The 18,879-nt window shown below is 41.1% G+C and overlaps 2 protein-coding genes and 1 long non-coding RNA gene across 4 annotated transcripts; 2 read left to right on the top strand and 1 right to left on the bottom strand.

Annotated features, from left to right (window-relative positions):
• The first annotated feature begins 120 nt into the window (after window positions 1-120).
• LOC125304035 lies at window positions 121-1,643 on the top strand. The gene is made up of 3 exons (XR_007195161.1): window positions 121-187; window positions 304-420; window positions 537-1,643. It is a non-coding gene; the product is annotated as an uncharacterized LOC125304035 (long non-coding RNA).
• Window positions 1,644-3,039: 1,396 nt separating this feature from the next.
• On the bottom strand, window positions 3,040-10,604 carry hal (histidine ammonia-lyase). Of its 2 annotated transcripts, XM_048258089.1 has the most exons (20): window positions 10,314-10,604; window positions 9,075-9,135; window positions 8,515-8,542; window positions 8,318-8,392; window positions 8,141-8,213; window positions 7,958-8,024; window positions 7,823-7,860; window positions 7,424-7,549; window positions 7,181-7,320; window positions 6,771-6,818; window positions 6,434-6,581; window positions 6,207-6,302; window positions 6,066-6,124; window positions 5,907-5,987; window positions 5,039-5,104; window positions 4,773-4,938; window positions 4,532-4,666; window positions 3,801-3,909; window positions 3,605-3,674; window positions 3,040-3,422 (listed from the first exon to the last, which is right to left on the bottom strand). In XM_048258089.1, exons 1-20 carry the CDS (start codon window positions 10,558-10,560, stop codon window positions 3,291-3,293), a joined length of 1,965 nt encoding a protein of 654 aa, XP_048114046.1. In that variant the 5' UTR covers window positions 10,561-10,604; the 3' UTR covers window positions 3,040-3,290. The 2 variants fall into 2 exon arrangements, with proteins under 2 accessions (XP_048114046.1, XP_048114047.1); XM_048258090.1 differs by lacking the exon at window positions 10,314-10,604 and having other exon boundaries at window positions 8,515-8,537; window positions 9,075-9,106.
• Window positions 10,605-13,633: 3,029 nt separating this feature from the next.
• On the top strand, window positions 13,634-18,723 carry LOC125304034 (ETS domain-containing protein Elk-3-like). Its single transcript, XM_048258093.1, is given in 5 exon segments — window positions 13,634-14,708; window positions 14,957-15,478; window positions 15,480-15,734; window positions 16,698-16,820; window positions 18,123-18,723. Coding segments are annotated over 5 exon segments (1,206 nt in total). The 5' UTR covers window positions 13,634-14,501; the 3' UTR covers window positions 18,222-18,723.
• The last annotated feature ends 156 nt before the right edge of the window (window positions 18,724-18,879 follow it).

The raw sequence follows: 18,879 nt of genomic DNA, 5'->3' as shown, positions 1-18,879 counted from the left end.
TTGCAATTTGTAAAAATTCACATCATATTCAATTTGTAATAAATTTGTAAATAAATCATGTCAGTTTTAGGTTGCTCATCTTTTAAAAATACCTCTGTGTCTGAATTATTGGCAGCTTAATTAATTCAAGGCACTCAACATCAAGCATGCAGTGTCCAGTGCCTATTGCCCACAAACAAATGACCAAGTAAGTGTGCTATCGCAAAATCTAAAAAAAGGTTATTTCAGTGTTGTTCTAATTCAGTCTGTGAATGTTTCTGTCTGCTTAAGATGTGTAGTAGTAATTGGATTTTGATGGTTAAGGATGAATGGACCAAGCAAAAGATGAAGTGTGCCCTCAGACGGTATGTGAGCGAGGCCCAGAATGATTGGGATGTTCATCTGCAGGCCATTGTGTATGGCATAAACACAGAAAAACAGGTTGGTTTAAAATGAGGAAGTAATTGATAGCATATATTACAGGGATATTTTTGTTAGTGATAGTTTTGATTTTGAAAGTATGTTCATACATAATAAAAACACTTTTTTGAAATTAGGAATCAACTCAGTACAGCCCATATTTTCTCCTCTTCCATCGTTAACCCCATCTCCCGGAGGTGCTGAATCATTGTCCAATGGAAGACAGCTTTGAGGTTGAGGTTGAGGTTGAGGATTGAGGTGTGTGACGATTTTTTCTTCTTTGCCATTAAAAATCCCCTTGATTGAATTGGCCATAAGCTAGCTGACATTCCTTACACTTTCCTATAGAGACATTTGTTGTTTCTGAATTGATGGGCAATTTTTGTAATAATTCAATTTAGTGTGTTTTGTGCTATATAGTATACCTTTTGAATTACATTTGAGCCTAATTTAGTATTGTATATCACATTTATTGTCAATTTAATTTTATGAAGTAATAGTTCAGAATTTCTCTCTGTAGCTTTGATAGACATGATACTTCCTAACACTGCTCATCTCCATCACCATCTCATTCATGATTCTCTCCGTCTCCTTTTCTCAGTCTCCATCTTGACCTGTATCCCAAAAGCTTTGATTCATGCTGTCTTTTCATTTTTGTCTATAAGGCAAAAATGAAATGGACTGTCAACTGTCAGGCTACTTGGCAAATTCACATCAAATTTGCATTAGACAAATGACCAGAAAGTCTGTTGGCACCTCATTTTAACCTCCAAACTCATAACCTGACGGACGCAAATCACACCTGTTCTTCTCTGTTTAATTGCTCACAGAGTAGTAATCACACAGATGCCAACGCACGTCATGCAAAACCGTTATGTGAAGAAACTTGATTACAGAAAATTGTCAGGAAAACACTGACTGCCTTGCACAATAACCCCATCCTGAGCCATTGCTTACTATATTTGAAATACCATGGGATTATGAAATACCGATTGCAAAGCAGATGTACGGATTGGGCATTACTTCTGAGAAATGATGAACTGCCTTCTCTCTTCTCCCTTCATCTTCTGTAGCATTTGATCAGTGGAACTAGGGTAGTGCTTAACAACTAGCTACACAGTATTGTTAAGTCTTATGTCATGGGGGAGGTCACACATGGTCTTATGTGATCATGTAAACAATATTCAAACCAAAACAACGGCACCCTAGACTAAACTATGACACTTTTTAACTAATGGCCTCCTTACACCAAACAACTTTGACAAAATTTGGGAAAGATTCTTGAAAGATTGGAGTCTTTTGAGTAAAGCTTGAATGGGGGGCATTAGTTAAAAGACTACAATCTTTCAAGAATCTTTCCCAAATCTTGTCAAAGTTGTTTGGTGTAAGGTGACATAAGTCAGTTAGCTCCTTTATTCAGTCCATGCCACCTTCTATCCCTGCCCAAATGGCATAATGCCCCCCTTCCCCCCTCTCTGTTTCAGCTACTCTTAATGCGTTAGTTAACATGATCACATGGAACCATGATAATATAGCCCCACAAAGGTTTTTGAATATTTGCTACTTGGACGCAAATTTATGTTCATATGATTATAGTTCTGGTTGTAATTTCTCGCATGAAAAGAAACAGAAATTCTGGTTGTAATTTCTCGCAATGAAAAGAAACAGTATTATTAGACATTGACGTAACAGTATTATTAAATATTGTTTAACCATAGTAAGGTGTTCGGGTCTGTGGCGCCCATTTTCAATGTTGGCTAAAAGACAAATTATGCTATTTATTATTTATTCTAACTCAAAGTTATTGGCCTTGGCTCATTTTCTGTGAAGAACATAAAAAATAACTTATTTTTAATGACTGCAGACGATACCCCCCCACCTCCGCCTCTTATTACCTGAGTGTAATAATTGTAGCTAGCTACCGTACCTTAACTGTGTCCTCCTAACTGGGCCTACTGTGTGTGTGTGTGTCTATGTGTGTGTGTGTGTCTATGTATCCGTGCATCTCTGTGTGTACAGTAAATGTGTGTCTGAGTGTAGGTGTCTGTGTGCGGGAATGTTGTCTTTCTGCACCTGCTATCCCCACACAAAGTTACAAAATTTTTATGTTTTCAAGCACTTTCACCTGTTCTGATTAAGTTAAGTACTAATAATGATCAAAAATCTTGTTTCTATTTTTAACCCTTTTTTATGTGAACTCACAGGGGTAAATGGCGAATATTAACCATAAACGATTTCATTGTTATATCATTGGTAATTGAGCTAAAGTAAACATCTGTTAAGTATTTTTATATAAATTGTTATGGCTGTATTGATTTAAAAGCCTAATAATGTGCCCCATGACCCAGAGAATCTCCCCTGACCCAGAGAATCACAAATTGCCTACACAGAACCAGCCTTGCAGCTTCATTCTCCCCTGACCCAGAGAATCACAAATTGCCTTACTGCAATTGTGCAATTGCCCACTATTTGTATGACATTGTGTCACACTACCTTGTCAGATGACACGGCTCTTCAGGCTTCATCTTGACCAGTTTGTAAACCTATCCACATATACTGTGTCCAAGGGGAAGGGTGCAAGCCATGACTGGTATTTACAACAGTTGTGTAAAATACAATTACACCACAACTGCAGGGGAGCCCAGTAGCAAAAAAAAAACTTTATTAGATACCTTTAATATATTTTTAATTAACAGAATACCCTCTGACTAAGGCAAATTAGTAATATGATTAGCCTAATCAAAATATAATTAACATTGTAAAATAACATTGTAAAAACATATTCCAACCATATTCTATCAACACTTTTCATATACCACGTATAACAATTTTGCATCTTTCAGTTCCATAGTATAGAAATTGTATTGAAAAGAAGCCTGGCAAATATCCCGTCACTCGAGACGGACTCGCTTCCTCGGGGATGCTGGGGATTCCAAGGAGAAGGCTGTTGGTGAGCTGGGGCGAGACTCTGGGAAGTGCTCCATGTGATATTTGTCAATGTAAGGCTTAGCAATTTGCCATACCTAGTGAGAGAGATTGAACAAATGTTAAACATGTTCACTATTTTTCTACATTCACACATTTTATTTACATTATTTCATATGATTGAATAAATCTAATGTAAAGTCACAAGAAGAAGTGGCATCACTGATGCTTTCACTCTGTTTAAACTACACTTTATGACAGATATCATAGTGAACATTGCCTTCTGATCAAGCAGGAGCCGGTGGGTAGCCTCAATGTCAGGAGCCATGAATCTGTCTTTCATCCATGGCCTGAAAACATGGAAGACAAGAGGAAAAAGAAGCATACAGCGAGCAGAATGAGTTAGCCATTAACCCTGTTGGGCAATACTCCAGGATATGTCCTTTTCAATTGCTGGGGACCACTGTTTGACTTACTTGACTTTGCTACGCACAAGGTCGTACACCCTCTCCAATGGTGTTGTAGTTCGCAGGGGGCGTAGGAACTCAATACCCTGGCAGGCTGCAAGTAACTCAATGGCAAGAACTACAAAGCAGAAAAGACTTTCAGAGCAGAACATAGGACTGGGTCTGACTCTGACTGACTGACTGGTTTAGACTCGGACTAGTCATTTTTCAGCGTAGAATGCTATTCATTTAAACATATTCTTGCTGTTCTTACTATCTGGGTTTCCCATACATGGATTGAGCCTGGACCCAGACTAAAAGGTTTTGTCAATCAAGATTTTCACTCTTCTAATCCATGTTTGGGAAACCGGCTCACGGTGTGTCGTTTGTGCTTATGCAAGCTGTGACCATATTGTGTGAGTCATCTTTATTCCATTTGCACATGATTGATCAGATATGTGACACTTGTCGAACCCTGAATGGTAACACTTTACTTGACAGTATCGACATAAGAGTGACATGACACTGTCATGACACATGAACCCTAACCCTAATCCTAACCTCTAACCCTAATCCTAACTTGTTATGACAAAACCGAATGTCACTTAATAACAGAAGCGTTATGTCATAAACATTTATGACACATTCATGAGAGTGTCATGTCTCTCTTATGTCGACACTGTCAAGTAAAGTGTAACCCCCTGAAGATACCTTGCACATGATTAATCAGATATGTGACTCTTGTCGAACCCTGAAGATACCTTGCTCCACGTTCTCCACCACCCGCAGGGCTTTCCTGGCGGCCCAGCCCCCCATGGACACGTGGTCCTCCGTGGCAGCGCTCGTTGACAACGAGTCCACAGACGACGGGTGACACAGGACCTTGTTCTCTGACACTGTGGGGAGGGTGGGGGGATGGAAGGGAACACTTGAGCAGGCTCTTTCCACTGTGTCATAAAAGTGTTGTGATGCTGAGGTGACTGCTAATGATTGGCGACTGACCGAGGGACGCAGCAGTGCAATGTGCAATCATGAACCCTGAGTTCAGGCCCCCCTCGCTGACCAGGAAGGCAGGGAGCTCGCTGAGTGAGGGGTTACACAAGCGCTCGATCCTTCGCTCGCTGATTGAGGCCAGTTCATGAATGCCAATGGCCAAGTAGTCCAGCGCCTTCAAGAACGGAGGCCATGACAGCTCATTAATGTGAATTAGCCTAAAACATGTAAGTGCATTGCATTAATGGCCTCTTTGAGTGCGAATGATTGTTTACCTTTGCTGGATATTCTCCATGGAAATTCCCACCAGAGATGGTCTCTCCTCTCTCAGAAAATACCATCTGAAATAGTTCTAATAAGAAAATTGTAAGCAGAAAGTGGAGAACTGAAACACTGGTATGGATACATAGCACTTACAATCCAGTAAATTTCAATTTATCACCCAGAGAGAAGAAATACTCTCACTCTTCTGATTGGCTATAAACAAGCTAACTGCCCACCATTCTTACTGTCAGGACCAAAGAAAGGATTACTGAACAAGTTGGCTTATTTTCTGACTGAACCGCTTGTTTCCTTTGCATGCTAGAGGCAGAGGCATATGACTATTGCCTATAGGGGCAACCAGGGATGGATTACTGCACGGGCCTACGGGGCCCAGGCCCAGGGGCCCAAGGGGTCAGGGGGCCCTAAAGCCCAAGCCTTTGCATGGAATCATTGCCTCAATATCAACAAATCAGGATGGAGGCTATGAATCTGATTGAATTTAGTATTGGCCATCCCCAAAATGCACCAGAATACAGGAAATCACATCAAACAAATTTAAAAATTCTGGGGGAGGACCCACAAACCCCCCCCTCCCACATATACTACAATTAGTGGGGGCCCTTAACACATCTGGGCCCAGGGGCCCAAAAGTTCATAATCCGCCCATGGGGGCAACTGGGTGGATAAGCGCCTTCAAGGTGTCCCATTATACAGAATTAATGGAAACTCCTCCACCTCGTCCATTAATTCTGTATGACGGGACACCTTGGCGGCCGTTATCCCTTACTTAAACTCCGGTAAATTTTAATATAATGCTGTGCGTGTACTGTACATCTATGCATCCATATGGGACATCCAAATGTGATATGGAAAGGATACAGGGTTGTCTGTAGCACTGTTGATTTCTGTGTTGATAATGTTCTTGGCAAAGTCAATTGTGTCATTAACAACACCATGAACCTGGGGGAAAAAGTATAATAACTGTTAAATGGTGTTACTGGAAAACACCATACAGTACAGTATTCCATAATAAATTACCTGTGGACAACAACGCATAGTGTATGCATCCTGGACCCTGTCACAGAATCGATGAGACTCTAGGAGAGAATAAAGTCGCATTTTACAACATGACGCAGAAATACAGATACAGATTCCTCTGTCCTCCACTCCCTGGCCTACCTGCAATTTCAGAGGGATGGTGGTCAGAGTCCAGGAGAGAGCGGAAATGCAGCGCCACCTGAGTTTGTCCTGGATGGGGACGCAGCTTATGGATGTCTGGCATAAGAGATTGGTCAAAAAGGAGTCATGCACTCAGTGTATATGAGAGATTCTTCTTCTATAGCACTTGCAGCGATGTAAAAGAATCATTTTTTAACACATGACATTTAAAAGAGGTTTATGCTCACCACTATCAAAGGCCTTGGTGGTTCCTTTCAAAACCTCCAGTGTGAGAGCAGCAATGATGTCCGCCTGTCTGGCAATAGCCTCTGCCCTCTCCACAGCCTCTGCCCCAAGGGAAGTGATCATCTGGGTCCCGTTGATGAGAGCTAAACCCTATGTGAAGGGAAGAAACATTTCCCATACAGAAAAGTGCCCTGGTCTGCTATTGTGCTAGTACTGTAGCTTTAGATTTTCATTAGTCTTGCATGCAAAATTTAAAACAGTTGGATCGGATAGAACTTTGTTTTGTTGAGTAAAATGAGTTTAATATGCAGAAGATGAGATAGTGAAATATCAACATACCTCTTTTGGCTTCAGTGATACAGGCTTCAGTCCATGAGCCTCAAGTACCTGGGGTAGGTGTTCAAACACAGGATTAAAGTTTTAAGAAGAATTTGAAGCATCTTAATAATGGCCTATATACCTTCTGGAAGGTATCTCAACATTTGACTTTACCAATATTCATTTCCCCATCATTCAGTGTAATCTGATCTCTCTTAATTTCCATCTTGGTACACTTTAATCATACAGTAGACTGCACAAGTAATTTTCACACTAATTAGTTTGTACAGTTTTATTCCATGTTCCAAGTTGTATGTAAGCATCTAGTATCACGACCTAAAGACAAGCTGTCTACACTGATAAATATATTTTGGCAGTATACACACAAAAATATTGATATTATGACACTATTGATATGTTTTTGCACTTACATATTTAGCATCAGCCCATCCACTTTTGGGAGACCACATCTTCCCCTCTCCCATGAGGCCTAATGCCAAATGGGAGAGAGGAGCCAGATCTCCACTTGCACCAACTGTACCCTTTTCGGGAACAAACGACAGGCAAGATGCTGGAACAAAAGTGAGATGTTAGATGCCATAGTTGTAAATGCATGACAGGAAAAATAGTCCTTGAAAGCCCCATTTCATTTTGGGATCTTAGGTTGTACTCACCGTTGAAAGCCTGAACCATTGCATGGAGAGTTTCCAGGGAGATGCCGCTGTACCCTTTTGCCAGGACATTGATTCTGAGAGCAAGCAACATGCGTGTCCTTTCTGGACTTAGAGGACTCCCCACACCTAATGTCATGTAAAGCAGTTCTTCAGGTCCTTCATAATAACAGTTACTTTTGATTTAAGAAAGAGATCGTATGAAAATGCATGTTACCAATATCAAACAGTTAATCATTCTGTAGAGTAACTGACATACGTACATCCAAAGTACAAATGACACACTTAACAAACAGCAGCTGGGTGACATGATTAGATAGATAGATAGATAGATAGATAGATAGATAGATAGATAGATAGATACTTTATTGATCCCCAAGGGGAAATTCAAGATTAACATACCAGCAGAGTGTGATCTCACAAGATTTTCTTGGAGTTCTCTATAAATGAAAGAATGGTGTGTGTTAAAAAAGTGAATAATTCTACACATTCTGTACATCTTGAAATCATTGAAAGATATACTTTATTAGAATGTACTTAAGTTTGGGCACAGGGATGACAGTGCGTGCAAATTTCCCAAAACCAGTTGTTATTCCATACACAACTGAAGACAAAAAAAACATGTCAGATTTATTTCCAGATGCACTGTTCATTATATCTTTGATGTATTTACTTCACTTAAGTCTATTATGTCTGAATATGGGGGAGAGGGGCACCTACTTCTGTTCTCCTTCACAATTGTGTCCAATAGCTCTCTTGCTTGCACAACTTTTTGTTCTGCCTCCTTGGTCAACTGTGTGAATTAAAGAGGTAGCAAATTAGACAAGGACAACCAGCAACTAAGTAAGAAAACATAAGAAATGAACTGTTAAATGGATCAAACAGCAAGATCTTTACCTTGATCTTGTAGAGACCCTTCCCCAAATTAACTAGATCTGTAGAGGTTAGGCTGTTACCATCAAGGGCTAAGTACTATAAAGAAATAAAAAAAAAACATTCCAACAATTAACACTTATTCAATCACATTCACGTATTCAGTCCCATTAAAATTCAAAGCCATACGCTGAATTCTCACATTCTCAATTCATACTCACATCATCAGGTTCTCTGTACACAGCTGTTCTGTCAGGTATGCTTAAAGAAAACAAAACGATATCCGAAGGCACAGGAAAGAAATCAAATGGGGAAAAAAAATAATTTCTAAATAAATAAACTCTTTTGATCCTGTGAGGGAAATTTGGTCTCTGCATTTATCCCAATCCGTGAATTAGTGAAACACACTCAGCACACAGTGAACACACAGTGAGGTGAAGCACACACTAATCCCGGCGCAGTGAGCTGCCTGCAACAACAGTGGTGCTCGGGGCACTTCAGCCGCTTCCTACTGGTCGGGTTCGAACCGGCAACCCTCCGGTTACAAGTCCGACGCGCTAACCAGTAGGCCACCCGTATGACTTCATCGACATATGACTTCATATTCATAGTAACATGTATATACTGTATAGCCTAAGTGCATTTCAGTATGTGTTACAATCATAGAAAACCATCAGTCATCAAAAACAATAATTAGCAACTTTTAACCCATGTAAAACTGTTTTTCTTGGTCCAGAACATGTCTTTTTTTTCTATATACTTTAACGCCCAACAAGGATACAAGTGCGATACTCCTGGCTGGCACTGGATGAAGTCAGGGGACATAGATTCTCCTTCAATGGCTGTAGAGAGATTCCCCACATTATAATGTTACTTACACATGACCACGTTGAAAGCATTTTAATTGTTTTTTAAAAAAATAATGTTTTCAAAGGAACAGAACACTTTTAAATGTGAAATGATTGGTTTGAGTAAAACTGAAAATTGTGTATTCATGTCAGTGATAACTCCTGGTGCTGGCTGAACTTTGCTCTTCTGTGTAGCACAAATACACAATCATAAAACCCAAGATTCTTTAAAATAAAACCTCAAAATCTTAACACCTGAGAGTTTGCAGCTTGCCATTAACTCAGGGGTGGGCAAACTTTTTGGCTCAACAAGGGCCACACTGGGTTTTGAAAATTGGCCGGCAGGCCGCACAACAACCCCCTTTTATAGCCTATAATTTAGTATGACAAAATATTTCTTTTAAAATATTAATTGCTTAAAAATACTGATAATTTTATGCTGTTTAACAAATGTATAAATTGTGCAATGTCGCTTTAAGACAGTCGTTTTAATTCACGTTTATTTTTCAATGATCTTCTGCCTGGTACGGTATGGCCCTCTCACACTTTTTAAATGGTCAGTAGTGGGAACAACTGCTGCCTTCATGATTTCCTTTTAAAAGTTTCTTATAAGAAGGAGATATCAATTATCAACAATGACAAGCCAGCTGGAACCTGCGGCTCTCTCTCCCTCTCGTGAGTGCAGACGCGTTCCCAATTAAATGGATCGCATGTTCACGTTAGATATGCTGCAAAGGAAATAACTAAGAGTTAGTTTAACATGATGTTATCTCTATTTAACATGATGTTTTGACATTGACATTGTAAACGTTCTCTAAGGAGAGTGAAAAGCAGTTTGCAGTAAAGCTAACCAACGTCGTCTATATCGCAGGAAAAAAATAGCGAGCAGCCTGATAACCAAATGAAATGCTCAGCGGGCCGGATGAAAGTGCTTGGCGGGCCGAATCCGGCCCGCGGGCCGCAGTTTGCCCACCCCTGCATTAACTAGTGGCATGAAATAGGTACATCATTCAGAGTGAATCAGAAGTGGAACCCAATTAGGCCTATATGATGATGACGTTCAGTTTTTATGAACCATAACTTTACATAAAGTAAAACGACTTGACATATTGTTTCCACAGTAAAACAATATTTCATTTTATACCAAAATGTTCCAAATGCATGTACCTTACCAAGTTCCACAAAGTCATTATCCTCAAGAACATCCTCAATAGTATCATCGGAATCCAACAGCCCAAGGCCTTGACACCTCCTTACAACAAAATTAATGTCTTTAGGCGACATAAATCCCCCATTATCTGGCTTGTTCTTCACATAGCGTTTCAAAGCCTCGAGTCCCAACCACTGTATGGTACATGTGGTGTCTCTGCATGGCACCATCAACCATTCATCCCTAATATGTACAGTAATACGAGGCATTCTGGTCCAGATAGTAAGCTTCTTCTGATGCTGATAAAGACTATCCAATGCAATACATACTAGAGCAATGTCCCAGATGACCAATCAGAGATGACCAGCCAGTCCACACCTCTATACTTTGTTTGTCTTGCAGATGCATCAAAGCGTAACATAGGCTATCCAAGTGCGTGCGCGCGCGCGAGCGTATGTGTTTGTGTTTGAGAGGGTGCGCATCCTTGCCTGAGGTTACGCAGCGCAGTATGAGGTTATCTAAATACTGATAAGCCAGATTTAAATTTGTTCCCAAACAGAATCTTTGAACTCAAAAGTTCCAAGTCCATATTTACGCGTTTTCACTATAAGGCCACCGGTGATACAAATGATTTGAAAATGATAAAAAGGGAAGATGTATCTGATTTCCCCAATGGACTTCTATTGTTCAAAAGGTTTCACATTTATTTTTTCAAATTACAATCGAAGCTGATAGATTTGCTGGGAGAAATAAATTGATGGAAAAGACGAAGGCCTACCTTACCGTCTGTTAGCACCCCCAAGTGGTGCTGAAGAGAAACGTGGTGACGTCAGTGAGATCTACTGTGCGTCGACATGTAGTTCCAAACTTGCCATATGTGTTATAATAGAGCAAAGCAATGTTGGCCATCGGTAAGCACGGTGAAGCAAAGGGAGGATATCTCTATTTACATACCCGATAAAGCGATTGGGGAATACTGCAGGAGAGGAAGTGATCCGACTCTCTGACTGCTTCTTCCAACTTCCTGCTCAAAAAGAAAGAAAAAATCAGGATCTCATTACAGTTGAAGAAAGTGTCCTGCGACAGACAGTATGGAAAAAGAAATCATCGTTCAAGATTTTGTTTAGAAACCATCAGGAATTAATCAACACATTTCATCGAGGGGTATGTGAATTTATGAATGATTTGGCGATCTTTCATTTTGAGTAGGTTAACAACTATTTTTAATCATACCCTGTGTATCTTTATTCGATAGTTTACTATGTCATATTTGGATTTAATTGTGGCTCGTGTGTGGCGAATGTTTTTGAGAGGCTGGTGATGTTGAATCAGTTATTTTAAATGCTTCTCTAAGTCTGCAACTGGGAGTAATGAAGCACCAATAGAGATCCTAGTTAGGGTACTGGACTTCCGGTTTGAAATAGGTAACAGACAACTATTAAAGAATATGTAGAAATAAAGTGTAGAGATTGCCGTCTTCTATGTAAGTGTTTGTGTATGTGTGTGATACACACAAAGCGAGAGAGGGGAGAACAAAAGAAAGAGAGGGTAAATGTGAGAGACAAAGAGAAGTTTAAATTGGATCAGCCTTTTTACAAGCGTTCAGAAGTGGTTACTTCGCTTGTAAGGGATGCTGCACCGAATTTTCCACTTACAGTGCAAAAGAAGACACAGCCACTGGTACGGCGATGTCTGCACACAGCACTTAATTGCATTAGGAGTTTCCGCTCTCGAAACTGTGCGGCATTGTTTAGCTTCTATGAAGCATGTCAACAAAATTTCCAATTGGAAGACAAGTAAAAATGTAATGAAAAATGGGGATGTAGGCTAGTTGAAAGTGTTTGCGTGAACATGTAAAATAAATAGTAGGGCTACTTTTAGTTCAGGAGTGTTTTAAGTGTAGTTGCCTATTAGGTTTTGTCACCTCACATGCTACAGAAACGTCCTTGAAAACAGAATTGAAGGAAGTCCTGAATCTGACAGTTTTGTAGCCTCATGTCATGCCCGGAAAAGTCAAGGTGGCGCTGTAACATGAAGATGTCATTGGTGTGTGTTTGTGTGTTTTTTGGGAATGAGGTCTGGGTGGGGGTCTGGCAATCAAAACACATCCTGTGCAGCATTTTCCTCTTTGGAGCCTGTGAGGAGCAGAGCTGTGAGACTCAGCATCTTTGGCTGTAGCCTACCTCATTTTTGTGAGGTACAGTACTTAACTTTGGGTGGCAGTTTCACCAGAATGTCCTGGGTTTGATGTCCAAATTCCTCCATTAGAGGACCCGGCTGGTCTTGGCCTGCCCCACTTCCTGTGGAGCCAGGCCTGGGCTGAACCGCCACATACTTTTGCCCTTAGCCTTCATTTGACTTCCTGTGCCACACCGCATCAAACTGTTTTGCCACAGAAGTACACACACAACTGCAGCAAACTGAATTAATGGTATGGGATTTTATGGGAATAATACAACTATCTCAGGAAATCTTAAAGAATAGTGTCACATATTCACACTGTGCTTGTTTTTGATTTGATTTATTTTGGAATAAAGACATATCCAAGGGATAGAACAAAAACATGACAAAGTGCAAGCACTTATTTCCATCATGGTCCCTGATGTTACAAGACAGGACATATATCCACATAAAACAAAAGAATTAAACATCATAAAAATAGACTATGAGGGGCTAAAACATATAAAAGAATCTTCCCTAACCCTTCCTATCTGTATTAAAGTCCAATGTGCATACATAGACAACACCAACAGACAACAACTCACATGGAGGAATACATGTTAGTGCCACTAGGGATTTAAATGATCCATGAGCCAGGATTTTACCCTTTTCCTGAAACAATGATAGTTGTGCATACTCTTAATTTCCAAAGGTAATTTATTCCAGATCACCACACCACTTGTGTCACTGTACCTACTTAGTACATGTGTAAGTAGCTACGCAAAGGGTATGTGACTTGTAGAATAAAATGTACATTCACACTGCTCATTTTACTAGCATCATGATATATTTCTGTGACAGGTTTATGAATGTCTTCATACCTGGAATAAGGTATGTATAAATCGAAAGCTCTGTAAAAAGCTCACTGCATGAAGAAAAATGTTGCATACTTAATAAAAGTACTAAGGAGGTACAAGAAGTACTAAGGAGGTTTTGTTGTTTGTGTGTGTGTGTGTGTGTGGTGTATGTGTGTGTTTGAGAGCAAGTTTGGGTAAAATTGTGCTCTCGTTATTGTCACTATCAGTGATGTCAGCTGAGTGTGATAGTATTACAATGATTAAACCAGTATTTCAGGTTTTGTGGTCATTAGATCACCTTGCACAGATTTCGTAGGTGGTGAATCCCTCAGTTCACAGACTCTAAATCGATGTTCATCTGGAGTCTTTCACTGCAACCACAGCATTATCAGGATTGACATTGTCTTTGTTATGTTCAGTGCAGTGGCGACTATGCTCTCTGGCTGCCCTCATATGGTCCTGCATTCAACTCTGATCATTCCCTCTTACACTCAAAGCACACTCAATCTCACCATTTCATGTTGCAAACAGACATCTTGCTTTTTGTGACTTTACTGATGGCGCTGCTGATTGTTTCCACAGTAGTCTTAACTTGTTGGTCATGTCATGAGAGATATCAATTTTAATCAAGCAATGACCTAGCACCATAATTGTAGACTAACATCAAATAACATATTTTGTAATATATATAAGTATATTTTGGGCTTTTTGCCTGTATTCAGATAGGACAGCGAAGAATGACAGAAAGCGAATGGGAGAGAGAGAAAGGATGAGATCAGGAAATTACTACGGGCCAGACTCAAACCCAGGTCCCTGCGTGCACTTGGACCTGAGTGCAGTACAGCCACTGCAGCCACTTGCGCCATAGCTCTCCCCATAGCTCTCCCATAGCTCTCCCATAGCTCTCCCCATAGCTCTCCCATAGCTCTCCCCATCAAATAATGATCTACGTATTCGTTATGTGATCCTAGTGTGACTATGACTTCTATGACCTGAATCAGTCAGTCTGAATGACAATGACTAAAGATATCGGGGCATCCTGTTGTGTGTGTGTGTGTGTGTGTGGAGGTATGGAGAGTGCCATCGCACTGTTGTGTTAGTGTGTGCAGATATGGAGAGTGCCATCACACTGTTGTGTTTGTGTGTGCAGGTATGGAGAGTGCCATCACACTGTTGTGTTTGTGTGTGCAGGTATGGAGAGTGCCATAACACTGTGGCAGTTCCTACTGCAGCTGCTGCTGGACCAGAGTCACAAGCACCTTATCTGCTGGACCTCCAACGATGGCGAGTTCAAACTGCTCAAATCCGAGGAGGTAGCCAGGTTATGGGGTCTTCGAAAGAACAAGACCAATATGAACTACGACAAGCTGAGCAGAGCTCTCCGCTACTATTATGATAAGGTCAGTCATTGCTTCTATTACGATAAGGTCAGTCATTGCTTCTATTATGATAAGGTCAGTCATGGCTAAGACTAGAGGCGTTCACAGAGGCATGATAAATGTTGGGTTGCAGTTTGGGCTAAGCTTTAAAATATTCTAATGCTATAAAGGAGCAGATCCTTATTTATGGATAATTGTTACTGAAAAAACATTTGTTGCAATGAATATCAACAGTGCTCTGACACATATACTGTCTTTCTTTTCTTTAGAATATCATCAGAAAGGTGATTGGACAGAAATTCGTTTACAAGTTTGTGTCATTTCCGGACATTCTCAAGTTGGATCCCCAAGCTGTAGAAATGGGTCAAGATTTCAGCACGGTAGTGGTCACCAAAGATGAGGTCCAGGAGATGGAGGCTCGGGTAAAGGAGGAGGTGGAGGACGACGATGATGATGAGGAGTCCCAGGACCCTGCCATATCGGCGGCACTTCAAGTGCAGGCGTGCTACCATGAGTACTTCCGTTCGGGCCTGTACCCCAGCTTGTCATTCAGCTCTCTGCACAGCCAGTCGCAGCTTCTGCAGGCCATCCAACAGAGGCGCGGGGACCCCCGCGAGGAGGCCCAGAGCGTTATACAGTTTGTCGCCCAGGCTGCCGAGAAGAGCGACGCCCTCCACTCCTCGCGCCGTCCTTCCTCTTCCGAGTCATCTCTCTCCTCCAGGCCCTCGAAGCGGTCACCCCGGTCGTCCTCGCCGCTCTCCGTGGCGACCGTCCCACTCCGCTCAGGCCTGGAGGAGCCCCAAGGCTGAGGACTCCGAGCAGGACGTGCAGCCGCTGAACTTATCCTCAGGAAGCAGGGAGAGTGCCCTGACCTCAGACAGGAGAAGCCACCAGGCGTCCGGCTCCGCGTCCAGGAGCAAAAAGCCCAAAGGCCTGGAGATCGCCAACCCTTCCGTGGTGCTGACAGGAAGTGACCTCGGTTCTATTGCCCTGAACAGCCCTGCACTGCCGTCCGGCTCCCTCACCCCAGCACTCTTCACAGCACAGGTGGGTTCACATCATCAGGCCACACGGCAGCACTAGACTGAGTTGCTGTCCTGTAGAGCTTCATTGATGCCAAATTATAATGAGCTTGTGGTAACAATTGGATTTAAAAACTAATTTAAAACGTGGCTCGTATTACATTGTAACTATCCTGTAGAGTGTAAGTGCTTATTATCCGTATAACCTAAATTATGTGGTTGTACATGAACTTAAACACTGTGCACCCCTTCAAGATGAGATGCAAGCGATACAAGGTGTAACTATGAGACTATTATTATAAGTATATAGTAGTTATAGTTATGATCATAATGATTGTTCTTCATCACTATTCAATTACAGCAGTAATATCATTATTTAATAGCCACACCTCCTATAAATATAATGCTATACTTAATTGTTTAATTACACTGCACCAAGGCAAAATTGTTACTATGTTTCTAACTCTGAACAATTTAGTTAGCATCTAAAGACAAGCCACACTGAGTTTCTGTATTTGTCCCCCAAAATGAAATTTGAGGCAACGTTTTGTTTGATTCACATTCCTCTTAACATCACCCTAATCACAACTGTTACCAACTGACTCAGGCATGGCTCACACTGATATGTTGCACAGATGACATCAGACTATATCCACACCTCAACTCAGCTGCTAACTTAAGTCAGAGAATGTTAGTGATTTTACAAAATGACACCATTCACTGCACATTTCAGGGATATTTTCAGGGATGTAAACAAATGTGTGTTCAAGATTAATTGGACTATTCTCTGATAATTTTTTTTGTTGATTCCAAAAGGCTCATGACACAGCCAACAAATCTGTTAATCATGTAATTTTTGTAAAGGCTCATATTGACAGTCATGGAAACATATCATGGCAACATATTGACACAGCTGTGCTGCACTTATATGAAAAGCAGCAGCTTGAAGCATGACGCATATGTGACATGCGAGCCTCTCTTTCTGCAGACGCCATCTGGGCTCCTGCTGAGCCCAAGCCCCCTGCTGTCAGGTCTCCAGCTCTGGAACAGCCTGAGTCCTGTGGGGCCCCTGAGCCCCGGCCATTTGCAGGGCCACGCTCCCCTCTTCCAGGTAAAAGCCTCTCTGTGTCTATCTGGAAAGATGTGATAACGTTCTCTTCACTGTCTTCTGTTTAGCGTCCTCTGTTCACGCATGGCTTCGATTATGGCCATCTTTTTTTTTTTTACAATTATAACAACAATTATACATTTATGCCCCTAGGTGAATCCATTTGTCGCGTCCGACTGTTTAGTCGTGTTTTTGACACTATATTGATGTCTTTCATTGTTTGTATTTTCCTTTGCTTTGTGGTTTTACACACCAGATCCAGAGTCATCCACAAATATGGCCCATGAATTTAGTGGTGGTTACAGAGAGTAGGAGAGAGAAGAGGAGAAAAGGAGACAGAAAGAGGAGGGGCTGGGAGGGAGGGGGAGGGGGAAATCCGGTGGCCACTTCCTGTTCAAGCCCAGGGGAGTCTGCCTGAATGGGCCGAACAGGTTTTAAAGCTGTTCCTTATTTATGCCCCCCAATCCCTCCCCCCAAACCGCTCGGCAAACACACCAATCCCCGACAGCCTGACTCCTTTTTCATTTCCTCCTGCGCCTGACTCGTGAAGGTGACTGTTGGAGATGAACACGAACACTCAGCACAACAGGAAACTCCACCGGAACCTGACCCTGATGCTCGCCCGCCACTTCTCCATTAGCCAACAGCCCCTCACTGACCAAAATATGACAAACACCACATACTGAAAGTCAAAAATTGTACCGCAGAGGCCAGATGAGACGGTAGATAGAAGATCAAAAAGAAATAGGTGTTCTGTTTTTAGTGTTGCATACGTGACAAACTTTATGATAAAAGTATGTCCAAAAACATTTAACTGATTGGCTAATTAGATAACCTGTAAAAAGTTACAGCAGTGAAACTTCTAAGTGCCTTGTAACTGAGCCAAATATATCACTGTTGAATCAGTGGGTAGGAAGGATGATTAACAGTGAAAAACATATCTTTTTTCAAAGAAGGCAGAGAAAAGATCATGTGAAGTCAGACCTCTGTGTGTTTTTGTGTGTGAGGGGGGGTGGACCCAGGCTTTAATTTCCTCATTTTTCTGACATGTCATCTTACATTTTTCATTAATCATAGATAATCAGTATTTGCTCCTCGAAATGTTCATGTTATTGAGCGCAAATTGTGCATAGACATGATCAGAAACATTTAATTATGAACATGATCTTATTTATGAAGGAAATGTACTAGACACCATGTATTTTATATTTATGCATGTATGTATTTGTATGTCTTTTAATGTCATGTTGCATCCTGCAAAACAGAGAAATATCATTTGACTGTATTGTTCTCTTGTGTCTGCAGTTCCCCACCTTACTAAACGGATATGTCACTGTCCCCATGTCCAGTCTGGATGGCTCTTCCTCCCCCTTGCTGCTCTCATCCACCAATCATAAGTCTTGATTTTCAGCGTCAGACACGTTCCATGTTCCTAAACTATTGTTACATTACAAAGGATCTCAGGCTTTAGTATGAGGCCTACAATTTCCCTGAAACCCTGCCCACAAGTCAGGACAAGCACACCTTGCCCTCACTGTCCTCATCTGCTGACTGAAGACTTGAAGCCTGGAGCAGAAAGTGTACAGCAGTGCTGAAGTCTGAAATGAAATGGAGAATTGGCCCTTGTTTAATGATCTTTTCTTATTTCTCCATCATTATAGAAAAAAAAACACGATAAAGACAATGAACTGCTTTTACTTCTTTTGTACATATTGTGTGTTGTTTTGTTATGCTGTGTTGTGTCTCATGTAATGTGCTCTGCCTTGCAATTAGCACACACTGTGCCTTCTGAAGTGAAAATGACATCTGTGCCTTATGTTTACCAACCTAAGTACTTAAAGACGAAATTCCAATTCAGTGGAATTGCTTTCATTTTTTTTAAACAAAACAGATAAGTTACACCCTGTTTTTTTTTTTTTAATTTTTGTTAAATAAAGTATATATAACATTACTACCTTGACCTACTTTGATTTCATACATTCTTAATAAGTTATTACAATCTACCAACAGACACAAAGACTGAGCTTGTAGGATAGGGGTTAGCGTGGAGAGGAGTGTTAAC

This window comes from Alosa alosa, chromosome 11 (assembly GCF_017589495.1).
Source record: "Alosa alosa isolate M-15738 ecotype Scorff River chromosome 11, AALO_Geno_1.1, whole genome shotgun sequence".
NCBI classification, from domain to species: Eukaryota; Metazoa; Chordata; class Actinopteri; order Clupeiformes; family Clupeidae; genus Alosa; species Alosa alosa.
The sequence above is the reverse complement of the archived record's forward strand: the minus strand, read 5'-3'. Positions and strand labels throughout refer to the sequence as shown.